Raw genomic sequence first — 13263 nt, 5'->3', positions numbered from 1 at the left:
CTTTCTCGATATATATGATCATCAGTACCAACAGCCCACTACCTTTGCCCAAAGGCTTCTGTCACACACACGCCGAATCATTCATTCTCCCTCATTAATATGTTGACCCTTTTGGTGATCTGTGACTGACTATTTTATTCTATTTAAACAGGTTTATTTCGGTTAATTGCAACAATTTTTTTTTTTAATCTTCCCATGTTAAGACTATAAAGTAGTGATTAGAATTCGTTTAAAGAGTGAGATGAGATGATTTTAAATAAGTTAAATAAAATATTATTTTTTAATATTATTATTATTTTGAAATATGAAAAAGTTAAATTTTTTTATTATATTTTATGTAAAATTTAAAAAAATTAAAATAATGAGATGAGACGAGACGATATAACATCGTTTTTGTATCTAAACGAGCTCTAAGGTCACAAAAAAAGAAATTTTATAAAAATAAATATATAAATTAATGTGATTTGATACGATACGTTAAATTATAAAATTATTTTTATTATATAATAGATTTAACGGATAAACAAGAATAAACAGAGTGAACACGACTTCTGATTTTTTCCCTTAATCCGCTGCAGCACAACAAAAAGTGGACCCAAATTAGAAACTAGTGTGGACTACTTCACATTAATATGCATACAGACATTACTATCAATTAATTAACTCACCTTCTCTTCCTATATATACTCTACCATCAGTCACCAATTTCATCTCAGGAAAGAGTACTGAAAATATTAGTTTTTAGTTGGCCTCTTGTTCCACTCGTGCTAGCTAGCTACTGTGTGTCCAGTGCATTTCAGAGCTTAGTATTGCAGATGGCAGAAAATGGTCACAAAGACCTTGATGAGAAGCACCTTCTGCTTCTCCAAGACCACGAGGAGAAGCACTTCATGTCAAGTGAGATTGTCCGTGACATCATTCTCGGTGTTTCGGATGGCCTCACCGTCCCCTTCGCTCTTGCGGCAGGTTTATCCGGCGCCGATGTTCCGTCTTCCATTATACTCATTGCTGGAATTGCTGAAGTTGCTGCTGGTGCCATATCTATGGGGCTTGGCGGGTATATTTATATTCCTTAAGATTTTCTCTTTTTTAATTATTTATATATTTTTTAAAAGCTCATTTTTTATTATATGTCGGGCCGGGGGATTTTTCATCCAATATTATTATTATATAGTATATATATATATGTTCTTCAAAACTAGCTGTTTAACATTCTAAGGATGCATATGCAGGTATCTTGCAGCAAAGAGTGAAGCTGACCACTATTCCAGGGAACTAAAGAGAGAGCAAGAAGAGATCATTGATGTTCCTGATATAGGTTGATCTCCCCACCTTCACGTGTCTTCTTTTCTACACCATCACATTGCCCACCCATGGACTGTTTTCACTGATTCATTATATATATATATATATATATATATATGAAAATTTCCTCAAGGAAAATATATTTATGGAAAATATATATAAATTCTATTCCTTTTAATTATGTCCGAACTTCTAGATAGGTAATATTAAAATTCTTAATTAATATATAAAAATTATCAATTAGACTTGGGATACAGACACTTAATAATAGTGAGATGAGTTGAAAATTTTGTGAATAGTAGTAAGATAGTAGTAAGATAGTTTATGAATAGTATTAAGATAATTTGATTTAAGTATTTTTTAGATTTTGAAAAATGAGAGAGAAAAAGTTAAATAAAAAATATTATAAAGTTAGAATATTGTTAGAATATAGTTTTATAATATTATTTTTGTTTAGGAATTTTGAAAAAATTGAATTATTTCTTATTTCTTATTTTTTCTTTCAAAGTTTGTGAAAGTTATAATGATTAGTTTGAAAATTTTATATTTGAATTATATTTAGAAAGGAGATGAGATAAAATAAAATGATAATTTTAAAATAAGATCTATTTCCAAACAAATCCTTAGTACTCGTATCTTTTCATAGGATGACATGTCAATTTGCATAAATTTTTTTAATTACATGATATGTTGTGATAGGAAGAGAGCATTACGTCATCTGTACTTTAAGAGGACCTAATAATTTTTTAATAATATTATAATACAACCACTTCATGTACCTATTTATCACTTTAAATTTTAAGATTCGGAAAAAAATTATAAAATAATCTTCATCGGCCATTAACAATATATACCATATCTAAATTTTTCCCTCAAATGTCTGAAAATTGTTTTAAAGTTAACAGCAAGGATTTAAATGTCTCAATTTTTCTTTTTTAAGTAATATGTTATTTCATTTAAACTGTTCGTTCTACGTACGTACGTATCATTTTCTTTCCAAGTTTACATTTTTCTCAGATTTATAGTATCTCTGCTCATGCCTTCTGCAGATTTAAATTAATTAGAATCAGTTTAAGATCAGAACTTGCGCGCTTTAATTTTATACAGTACTGTGTTCATTTTTTCTTTTAAAAAAATATTAGTCCTTTTGAGAATCTCGTGGTATTCTCGTACTATTTATTATAAATAATTCATACCAATAACATTATTTAGAGCTTGATTGAGAAGTGAGATCTATTTTTCAATTTTAAATTGGATGAGTATTTCGTGAATAGCAGTGAAATATGTTATAAATAAGATCACAAGAGTGTTGCTGCTTGCGTCTTTATTCTAGAACTGGAAAAATCTACTCTTTCTGCTGGGGGCTACCACTGGTGGCTCCCGCTGAGATTTTTTTTTTTTTTTTTTAATTTTTTTACTTAGTGATTAAGGATATGTTTTTTAATAAATTTTAATTTTTTCATTTTTTAAAAATATTTAAAAGTGTTAAATAAATAAATAAATAAATAAATAAAAAAAAAAAAAAAAAAAACTAATGGTAACTCTTAGTGGGAGCTGAGAGTGGTGGCCGTAGAGCCACCCTTCTAGATCTACTTGATAATTACCATGATTTTGAGCGGTGTTACATTATCAGAACCATCATCATAATTACCCTCATAGTCGAAGACTAGAATCCTTGCTTTTTTTCACACATGATCATGATGTTCTTAACTTTGTTTTTAATAATCTACTTTTTCTTTAGTTTTTCTGTTTTTAATATCTTAAATTATATATGCGTTCACAAAATGCAGAAGCCGCCGAATGTGCAGAAATATTAGCACAATACGGGGTCGAACCTCATGAATATGAACCTGTGATTAATGCTTTAAGGAGGAACCCTCAAGCTTGGGTTGACTTTATGATGAAGTGAGTTGATATCAAAACCAATGCTTTTTTTTTTTTAAATGAATATTCACGATCTAATATGATCTGATGATCTGAATGGATTTAGGTTTGAGCTGGGACTGGAGAAACCAGATCCAATGAGAGCACTGCAGAGTGCCCTAATTATAGCCATTTCGTATATACTGGGTGGATCGGTGCCCCTAATACCATACTTGTTAATCCCAGTTGCTACGAAGGCTCTTCTTGTATCTATTGCTTTAACCTTGGGGGCATTGCTATTTTTTGGTCTTGTTAAGGGTTATTTTACGGGCAATCAACCCTTCATAAGCGCCTTCCAAACTGCCCTCATCGGAGCCATTGCATCCGCAGCTGCTTATTCCATTGCCAAGCTTTTCCAGCGAGCATAGTAGTACTGCATGCATATATGCACCATGATCCTCATCATCGTCTAACAAACTAGTTTACTTCTTCTTCTCTTTTTTATTTTTTCCTTTGAAGTTCTTTTCTATTTCTTTTGTTTGGATTGGAGTTTTCTGATTGGAAATGGTTTGTATGCCCTTTTATATGATATTTAGGCAGTCGGGCTAATTTATCGATCCATATGTTTCCATATATCTTCTTGTATAATATCTATATATAATTGCTGGTATTACGTACGACAGTTTCAAATGCATGTTTTTGCTAGCTAGAGTCGTACTAATATGGGCTTAAATACAATGTTTCTTTTAAGTTTTCTGAAGATAAATAGGCCAGTCAGTTCACAATTCAATATTTCCTGAGCACTTTATCTACTTTATTTCTGAAGAAAAAAAAAAAGAAAAGAAAAGAAAAACAAACCAAATGTCTCGTTTCGCTGCAAGAAAATTGTTTATTTGTGATTAATTATTTTCAGAGAAAATGATTATTTTTTGTTAAAATGAGTCTGATTTTATCACAAATAGTCATTATTGTTACAAATAATCTATCATAAATATTTGTTTTATATATATATTTATATATATAATAAATTAATTCCCTTTGTTACAAGGTCAATTGGGTATGTGATAATTGGACATCAACTTAACAAAAGAAGTCGTTGCCATTAGTTGATAAAGGAGGAGTATATATAGTAATTCGGGATTGAAGGAATTATCCAGCTAGCGGTCAAACCATATGAAAACGGCGACCCATTTCTAATTAGAATTAATTAGTAACTTCCCTTGGATAAGAGGTCCGTGATTCGGATGATTCATTAATTTCAGAGTCAGAAGTCCTGTGGTTAGGGCTTCGTGTAGAGGACAAAATAGTTACTTTTGAGGTGCTATTTTGGAAGGGCAAACCCAATGCGTGGTTGTTGTAGATCATCATGTACTGTTGAAGGAGTTTCGATTAGAGTTTTGCGATGTCAGGAGAGTAGTACTTTGACTTCAACCATTGATTTTTCTTTTGGAGACAAGTTTCAATGTTTTGAAAGGTTTGTTTTTGGGTCAATTACTAATGATGACGGGAAGGCCGAGGAATGTATAAGAGGGGGAAGTTCATTCGTTTAGTTGGAGGGGGAAGCATGGGAGGATAGGAGGTCGATCGCTTGTTGTTGGGAGATGTTTTTACTTTTTACTGAAGAATAAGTTAAATTCTTTGTCAGTGTTGATGGCTTGTCTTGACTGATATTCATTGGTACGGAGGAAATGGAGTATGGCTTGGGCTTCATCTGGCAAAGATGAATAGATATATTATCCACAAAGAGGTGGTAGGAGATGCTATGAAAAATTAGGCCCTTATTCTCAAGTCTAAAGAGAAGTGTAGATGAGATATAAGAGCCAATCATGACAATGGATCCCCTTGGTGTATGAAAGCTTCACTTAGATTTGAAGGGTCCAAATAAGGAGCCATTTATGTTGGGGAGAAGGAATTATGGATATACCCACTTAGATCCATTGGTTCCACTTAGGAGAAAAGTTGAAAAGTTTAAATTAGGCACAGAAGGAAAGACTACTGCTCGTTCCTATCAAAGGCTTTGACCATATCAATTAAAAAGGTCAACAATTCACTCATTCCTTTTAATTTTCTGATTTAGGAGGATTTAATGGACATAGATAGTGTTTTCTTGGATTTGGAGGGATTTGTTTTGGGAGGCGAGGGCTGGATTTGTGTTTTTCTTTTTATGATGAGTAGTACACGACATTGCTGATGGGTTGGTAGTTGGAAGCATGATTTGGATGTTCAAATTTTACTCATCTTGGCAAATAGTTGATTCTGTCTGAAGATATGTAGTGTGATTTACAAATGTTGAACATGGTCAGATTCAGTTTTGCTATAGACTAAGATATCATTAAAAAAAAAAAAGAATAAATCTTCTCAAATAGGGCTTGAAAATAGTGTTTATTAATGACTAAAAAGTGAAGAGTGCATTTAGTCATTTAGTCAAGCCAATGGTATGACTAAGAACTCATAATGACCTTTATGAGTTCTAAATGTAGTTTTGGCAATATCTTAATCCTTCACTCGAATCTGGTGATAACCAGATCCTAAATCAAGTTTAGAATAGATCCAAAAACCACATAATTCATCAAGGAGTTCTTCCATAACTGGATTAAGAAACTTGCCTTTCGCAATTTCTTTATTCGAAGCTCTGTAATCTATACACATCATCCAGCTACTATCTGCCTTTCTTACTTACTAGCAAAACTAGAGATGAAAATAGGCTCTGACTTGGGCGTATCACCCCATTTTGCAAAAGTTCTCTTACTATCTTTTCAATTTTCTCTTTCTGAAAATAAGGGTATCTATAGGGTTTAATAGATATAGCCTTAGATCCAAGCTGTAAATCGATAGCATGGTCATGAGACCTGTTAGGGGGTAACCCCTTAGGCATAGCAAATATATCCTAGTACGTAGATAATAGACCTTGAACCATCTGAGGAGGTTGGACAGCTCCTTGTTGCTTCTCTCTAAGATGCAACAACACTCACTTTCTTTCCAAATTCCCCAATTTCAAACTAGAGGTCTCCTCTAATAATCTAGTCTACTTCAACCCATTCAAATGAACATTCTTACCAAAATAAGAAAACTGCATCGAAAGTTCTTCAAAATTCCATAAAATACTATCTAGCCACTGTATCCCTAGAACTACATCGAATCTTGCCAACACCAGTACACAATAGAAAACACAGTCCCTTGTATCATCATTGAAACTACATCATAACTTCCCACTCACAATCAAATCCCTATTGGCCACTTTCACCCAAATCTTTTTTTAAGAACTAACCATCAACTAAGCTTTTTTCACAATTGTTGGATCCACAAAATTGCGGGAACTGCTAGTGTCAATTAAATTGACTACCCATTACATACCAATCCTCCCCTTTATTTCCATTGTTCTAGGACCTACAGCTCCTATAATAGCGTGCAAAGATATCTCTAGTTTGCCAAATTCTTCCAAGAAACACGGAGGTTGATTTGCCCAACTAAGTCCTTTCCATTCTCATCATTCTCTTCTATACTAGGGAGTTTTTCCACAATTTCTTTAATCAAGAATAACTTGGGGCTCTTACACATGTGTCCAGGCGCCCATTCAGAGTCACAATAGTAACAAAGACCCCTCATCCTTCCATCTTTCATTTGGGATTGAGATATCCTCTGAGCTAGTAGGCTGGCCATATTACTATTCCCGATACTATCTCTTCCAGAAACTAATGACCCTTTTGTAACTCCATTATACCCATAGTTGCTGCTAGTTCTTGCTATTTTCTTGCTGATTTGTACAAGTTTTTCTTGAATTTTGGCAAGTCCATAACAATTGTAATTACCTTGACAACGTTCACATTTAGTACACATTTAGTGATATGTAGAGTAATATGTGACCATTTAGTACACTCACACAGTCTCCTCTATGTTTTCTCTCTAGAGTAATACATAGATTACTGGCAAAGGAACTAGATGGAAGGAAGTGGGGGAACTTACGTCTAACGGAAGAAGAAAATGAATTGATAGTGTTGGGAAGTGAAATTCCTGAAGAAGTGAACAGGAAAGGGTAACGCAGTGTGGTGGGAAAGATTTGTGCGGAATGATGAATAAGTAGAGAAGTATTGAGTTCCACCATGGGGAAAGTGTGGAAAGTCAGCAAACCAGCATCATTTATAGAGTTTCACCAAATCATTTTCATTATTACGTTGGCAACTGAAGCAAATAAACAAAAAGTAATGGAAGGGTGACCATGGTTATTTGATAGTTTCTTATTTGTGTTGAAACAATTTGACGACTTTACCCAACCGCACTTGATGAATTTTGAGTCAGAGCGATTCTAGGTACAACTCCATAATATGCCTTTGGCATGCATGAATAGAGAGTATGGAACACATATTGGAAATATGATTGGAAGATTCAGAAAGGCTGACGTCCCCGATGAAGGAGTGGGATGGGGGAGATTTTTTCGAATCAAAGTGGAATTAAGTTTGTCCAAGGCGATTTCTATAGGGCGGACAATAGTAATTCAAGGACAGAGGATATAGATCCCTATGGGATATAAAAAGCTCCCCAAAATGTGTTTTCATTGGAGAAGGATAGGCCATGACTCATTAGGTTGTCAAGGAGATGGAACCAGGGACCAATTTGGACCCTGGTTATGAGCAGAAGTTAGCCAAAAGAAAGCTATTGGGAAGAAATATAGATTGGGTGAAGAAAAGGATTTAACATGTAAAATCGAGGGATTAAAGACAGAGTCCAGATGCGGGTTTGGGGTTTCGAGACTTATAGTGTTTCAATATGGCAATGCTAGCTAGAAGACATATTTGATAATTGAAAATTTTGAGAAGAAGGCAGAACAGATCCTTAGTATCCCTATTAGTAAGATAGGAAGGAAAGACAAATATCTGAGGATATCTGTTGATGGGAACTTCACTGTGAAAAGTGTTTATTATCTGGCATTCTACCTAAGGAAAAGGCAGCAGGGAGAGACTTCAAAGAAAGATGCTGATGATAGAAGATGGAAACGAATATGAAATATGGAGGTGCCTGGGATTGTAAAGAACTTCATTTGGAAATTGCTGGGCAAGAAATACTCCCAACTAGACAAAATTTTTCACAAGAAGAAAATTATTGATAGTCCTTTATGCCCATCTATAAACTTGAAGAGAAATAAGTGGTTCATGTACTATGGAGATGCATTGCAGCTAATGATGTGTGGGCTACCCCTGAGAGCCCGGTACAAAAATGGGATACAAATGATGGAGACTTTATGCAGGTATGGGTGAAATGCTTAGAGAAGCTTTAAAAGGAGGACCTGAAATGGGTGAAATGCTTAGATAAGCTTAAAAAGAAATACTGCTATGCCGTCTAGTTATATCGCTTATTTTGCCTCATTGATATGACACCACTACTTGATGCCACGTGCCCTATTAAAAAAAAAAAAAAATCTTCATAACAAAATAGAGTTTGAAAAAGTATAAAGAGAAAAACTGAAACCCTACGTCCTCTTTACTCTTTTATGTTTATGTTTTTATTTATTTTTAATAAGCCACATTACACCAAGTGGTGGTGCCACATAAATGGGATAAAGTGAGTTGTATAACTGAGGCGACATAATAATATTTCTCTTAAAATAATACGGTTTTATAAAAATATCTTCAATTTATAATGCAATTGTATATAATTGTAAAATGAGTAAAGTATGATTACTCCTTTTACAAAATCAAGGATCCTCATTTTTGTTTCTTCTATTTTCGGCTTTTATTTCCCTAGACATCATGACGCAGGCCCATTAGTATGTCCACAACGGTACGCACAAATTCTCCGCATGTTTGGAATCCTTCCCAACACAACACAAAAGACCTCGACCTCTCCTCCTTTTATACACACGCCGACACGCCGACACGCCCATTTACTATAATCCTCTCAAATATTCTCTTTCTTTTGTTTCTTTGTCACGTCCGTAACATCACATTCTGATTCTCGCATTCTCTGTTAAAAAGGAACCAAAAGCTTAGCTTAGCTTCGCGAGTCGCGACCCCCCTCCATGGCCACCATTGATGAAAGAAGACACCTAGACGCCGAGAAGCAAAGGCTTCTTAACCAACACAAAGAGAAGCACTTCACTGCAGGTGAGATCGTCCGTGACGTCATCATCGGCGTATCCGACGGGCTCACCGTTCCCTTCGCCCTCGCTGCTGGCTTGTCCGGCGCCAATGCCACGTCCTCTATCGTTCTCACCGCGGGCATCGCCGAAGTCGCCGCCGGCGCCATCTCCATGGGACTCGGCGGGTATATATATATATATATTTGCTCTACTTTTACCTGTTTGGTTACTGAGAAGATGCTGGAAAAGAAAAGAGAAATTTTGGAGTGAAATGTTTTTGAATTTTGACGCTTTATCACCCAAACAGGCAAGGAAAAGAACATAATAGAGAATTTACTCTGGAAAAAAAATAAATGAAAGTAATATCGACGCATTAACCTGACAGTGCACCGCCTCGAATAGGATCATCAGTCAGTCATTAGAAGATTTAAAACTTTAATTTTCTATGGGACGTAAAACGGGTAATTGATTTATTAATTTTCTGAGCAGCCAAGCGGAGGATTAAGGAATTTGTATACGGCTTGTTACATTGGCGAGATTCTGTGCAGGTATCTTGCAGCAAAAAGCGAAGCCGATCACTATACGAGGGAACTAAAGAGAGAAGAAGAAGAAATCATTGCTGTTCCTGATACAGGTCTGGACCTTTCTGTTTCCCAGTTGTTCTTTCTTCATTATAAAATTTTCCTCCATTAAAATTCTGCAAATGCATAAGAAAAATGGTATGATACGAAATTGTAGAAGCGGCGGAGGTAGCGGAGATACTGGCACAGTATGGGATAGAGCCACATGAATATGCCCCAGTTGTGAATGCTCTAAGGAAAAAGCCCCAAGCATGGCTCGATTTCATGATGAAGTAAGTTTATGCCTTTTTTTGTTCTTCAAACAAATTGATAATGAATGTGTAGCTATGTGAAATTTGAATCCCGGATTGAATTGGAACCCGTGCATGAAATTTACCTGTTACTGGAACATGACGCATCACTTAAATTTGTTGAATCTCTGATTCATTTGAGAGTATGTGAGGAAGATTTATTGACCAAAGTTTGCTTTAAAAGCAAAACAAAAGAAGAACCAACATTTTGGAGGGGTTGGTCCGGACTTACAAATTAAATCCAGCAATCTAGACATTCCTGAGGGATTGATTCTTCAGCAGTATAGGGTATTGCTAGGATCACTCTTTTTTAGGCTAGGATCACACTTAGTGAAGGGTTACAAACTTTTTTACTTAAAAACAAATAAAGTCCATAAAGTAGGCTTTGTTGACAAGAACAGTACAGGTCCACAGGATAAAAAGCTTCTTTCGATTCTTTAGTTTTGCTAAAAGTTGGTTTTACTTTTGAAATGTGGACAAGCTCATGTGGTCCGGAGCCTAGAACCAAGTCATGACTCAAAACGCATTTGGAGAAAATAATTGCAGTTGCCATCATGATTACAAGTTCTCACACTTTTGAGTACAGTTTCCTCTTTTTCTTACCCTTCTTTTAGAGCTTATTGGATGAAGCTGATACGAATTTTGGATACTTCTGGATGATACTTGATGCCTAACAATTTTTTTACATTACAAATTTGTTGAAGGTCGCCCTTTACATATTAAAAAAAATGAAAAATAGAATAAAGAAGGGAAGGAAGTGAGAGATTATCTTACTGATGAATTGATTGAGAAAAAGGTAGCAGTTTGCTGTGGCCTATAGAATAAAAGGTTGCAACGGCCCAAATCTGGAGGCCCTAGCAGAATATATATGGTTGTCTAGAAGAGAAGTATATGAATAGAAATAGAAAAGACTTCTTTTCTTCCAAATGATACTTCCTTGTTAGGACTTGCTACAACAATTTTCACACTTTTCATGCATAGAGCTCCCTTCTCCACATTGAATATATTGTTTGACACCCTTTCTTTTTTTCTTGATTATGGGAACTCCTTGAATAACGATGGGAGTAAACATACCCTGCGACAAAATAACTATGGGAACTCCTTGAATGATGCAGGTTTGAACTTGGATTAGAGAAGCCTGATCCAAGGAGAGCCCTGCAGAGTGCATTCACAATTGCCCTTGCTTACATCCTGGGTGGATTGGTACCCCTCATCCCATATATGTTCATTCCCAGAGCTACAGATGCTGTGGTTGCTTCTGTGTGCTTAACCCTAGCAGCGTTGCTAATCTTTGGCTATGCCAAGGGTTACTTCACCGGTAATAAGCCCATCAGCAGTGCCCTGCAAACTGCCCTCATTGGAGCCATTGCATCCGCCGCTGCTTTTGGCATGGCTAAGGCTGTGCATCCATAACCTTGTAGCTAGATCAGAGACCTTAAGCTTGCATCCCTTTCCATTATTTCAAAATTTGGAACTTTTTCTTTGCTTATATGTCTAATTCAATCATAGTTACTGCCATCGCGATACAATCCTGGGTTTTAATAAAAATTTGGTTGAGGAATTGCCTCTCTACTGATTCCCAGATGCCCTTCCTAATTTTCTTTGCTACTCATTGCCCTTCGTAATTCCATTTCCTTGCACTGCCTCTATGCTGAAAACTTGTTGCAAAATGTTTTGGCAATGAAGAATCCATATCCTTCAAAGACTTATGAGACGCTCAATTGTCAGCAATAAGCTTTGTTTATATTGGCATGAAAGGTAGTTTAGCATAAAGAAGTGTCATTCCTAGAAACTTCGTCACTAAAAGCTTAATGACAATTTTATTTCCTGGAAAGAAATTTTAAAATTTTACTTTTGACAATGAATGGATTTGTAATTTTTTAGCGATTCAAAGTGACTTTTTGAAACGACGAATACATATTGTTGCAAAAATTATGGGACACTTAATTGCTTGCCAAAAGAAGATAATAAACAAAAAAGAAGTGTCATTGCTATAAACTCCTATCATAACTTAACGCTTTTGAGCCGTTGGGTTTTGTTTGCTCTTTTGGTAAGAAAGAAATAGAGCATCAATCTGCATTCTGTGTACAGAGAATGTGTCAAACTAATGATGAGCCATATAGTAATAATCAGCCGATGATCTTGACCTGCACAGAAAGATTAATGATGAGTGCCGGGACAAAGATCTTCAAGGGGCTCTTTGCCATCCAGCTAGCTTTCCATCCTTGATATCTTCTAAGAAAGGGCTATCTGGTAAATCTGGTAGGATAAATGGAGCATGACTATCTCTTCATAGTAATGTTAAGTATAAGTCCTAAATGTGGGTCCTATCAAGAAAAAAAGAGTTTTTCACACTTTTTTTTTTTTTTTTTTTTTTTATAGTAAATCTACTTTTTTTATAAAGAGTTTGCGCATTTGAAGCTTGGCTGCTTCAGCCATGCATTCGCCAATTATTTTCTTTTGGCTGAAGTGGCTGAACTACAAACCCAGGGTTTTGCATGGCCATCGCTAGGAAGGACCACATCGGTTGCTGATTCTTTTCTATACCTTGAAGACGGTCTCCCAAGCGGAGTAAAAGGTCTAGTTTGTTTTCACAACTCCTCCCATCTTATCACATCTTATCTAATCATTACAATTTTTTCAAATTTTTATATAAAATAAAATAAACAATTCAACTTTTTTAAATCTTAAAATAAAAATAATATTAAAAAAATATATTCTAATAATATTTTATTTAATTTTTAATTTTAATTTTAATTCATCTTATTTTATCTATGAAAACAAACAAGATTGAGCATTCTTGGTTTGGTTCATCACAGTTGTTCGGTGGCTGCAACTTGTTTTTACTGTACGGACATTGATATATCTTTAACAAATGCTTTTGACCTCGGACAAATCCATACAGTATTGGCTAAAATAAAACTTGAGTTAATAGTTAATAGAGTATTGGCTAACACATTTCATCTTCTTAAAATGATTCACTGATTTGCAATTTACCTGAACTCAAACAAAATCCTTCTTTACAAGGACAACTTTACATCAATTAGCCATCTCCCTTCTCTCTCTCTTTTTTATTTTTTCCCCTTATTTATTTGTTTTATTTTAGAGCAATGTTACTCTTCATCCTGAATCACACATGATGATGTGTTGT

The 13263-nt window shown here is 35.1% G+C and overlaps 2 protein-coding genes across 2 annotated transcripts; both read left to right on the top strand.

Moving 5' to 3' along the window:
• Positions 1-696: 696 nt before the first annotated feature.
• On the top strand, positions 697-3836 carry LOC121256879 (vacuolar iron transporter 1-like). Its single transcript, XM_041157664.1, has 4 exons — positions 697-1057; positions 1233-1318; positions 3096-3210; positions 3296-3836. Exons 1-4 carry the CDS (start codon positions 816-818, stop codon positions 3594-3596), a joined length of 744 nt encoding a protein of 247 aa, XP_041013598.1. The 5' UTR covers positions 697-815; the 3' UTR covers positions 3597-3836.
• A 5185-nt stretch (positions 3837-9021) lies between these two features.
• Positions 9022-11815, top strand: LOC121258499 (vacuolar iron transporter 1-like). The gene is made up of 4 exons (XM_041160030.1): positions 9022-9426; positions 9790-9875; positions 9980-10094; positions 11228-11815. Exons 1-4 carry the CDS (start codon positions 9182-9184, stop codon positions 11523-11525), a joined length of 744 nt encoding a protein of 247 aa, XP_041015964.1. The 5' UTR covers positions 9022-9181; the 3' UTR covers positions 11526-11815.
• The last annotated feature ends 1448 nt before the right edge of the window (positions 11816-13263 follow it).

This window comes from Juglans microcarpa x Juglans regia, chromosome 3S, assembly GCF_004785595.1.
Source record: "Juglans microcarpa x Juglans regia isolate MS1-56 chromosome 3S, Jm3101_v1.0, whole genome shotgun sequence".
NCBI lineage: Eukaryota > Viridiplantae > Streptophyta > Magnoliopsida > Fagales > Juglandaceae > Juglans > Juglans microcarpa x Juglans regia.
This window is presented reverse-complemented; position numbering and strand designations above follow the sequence as displayed.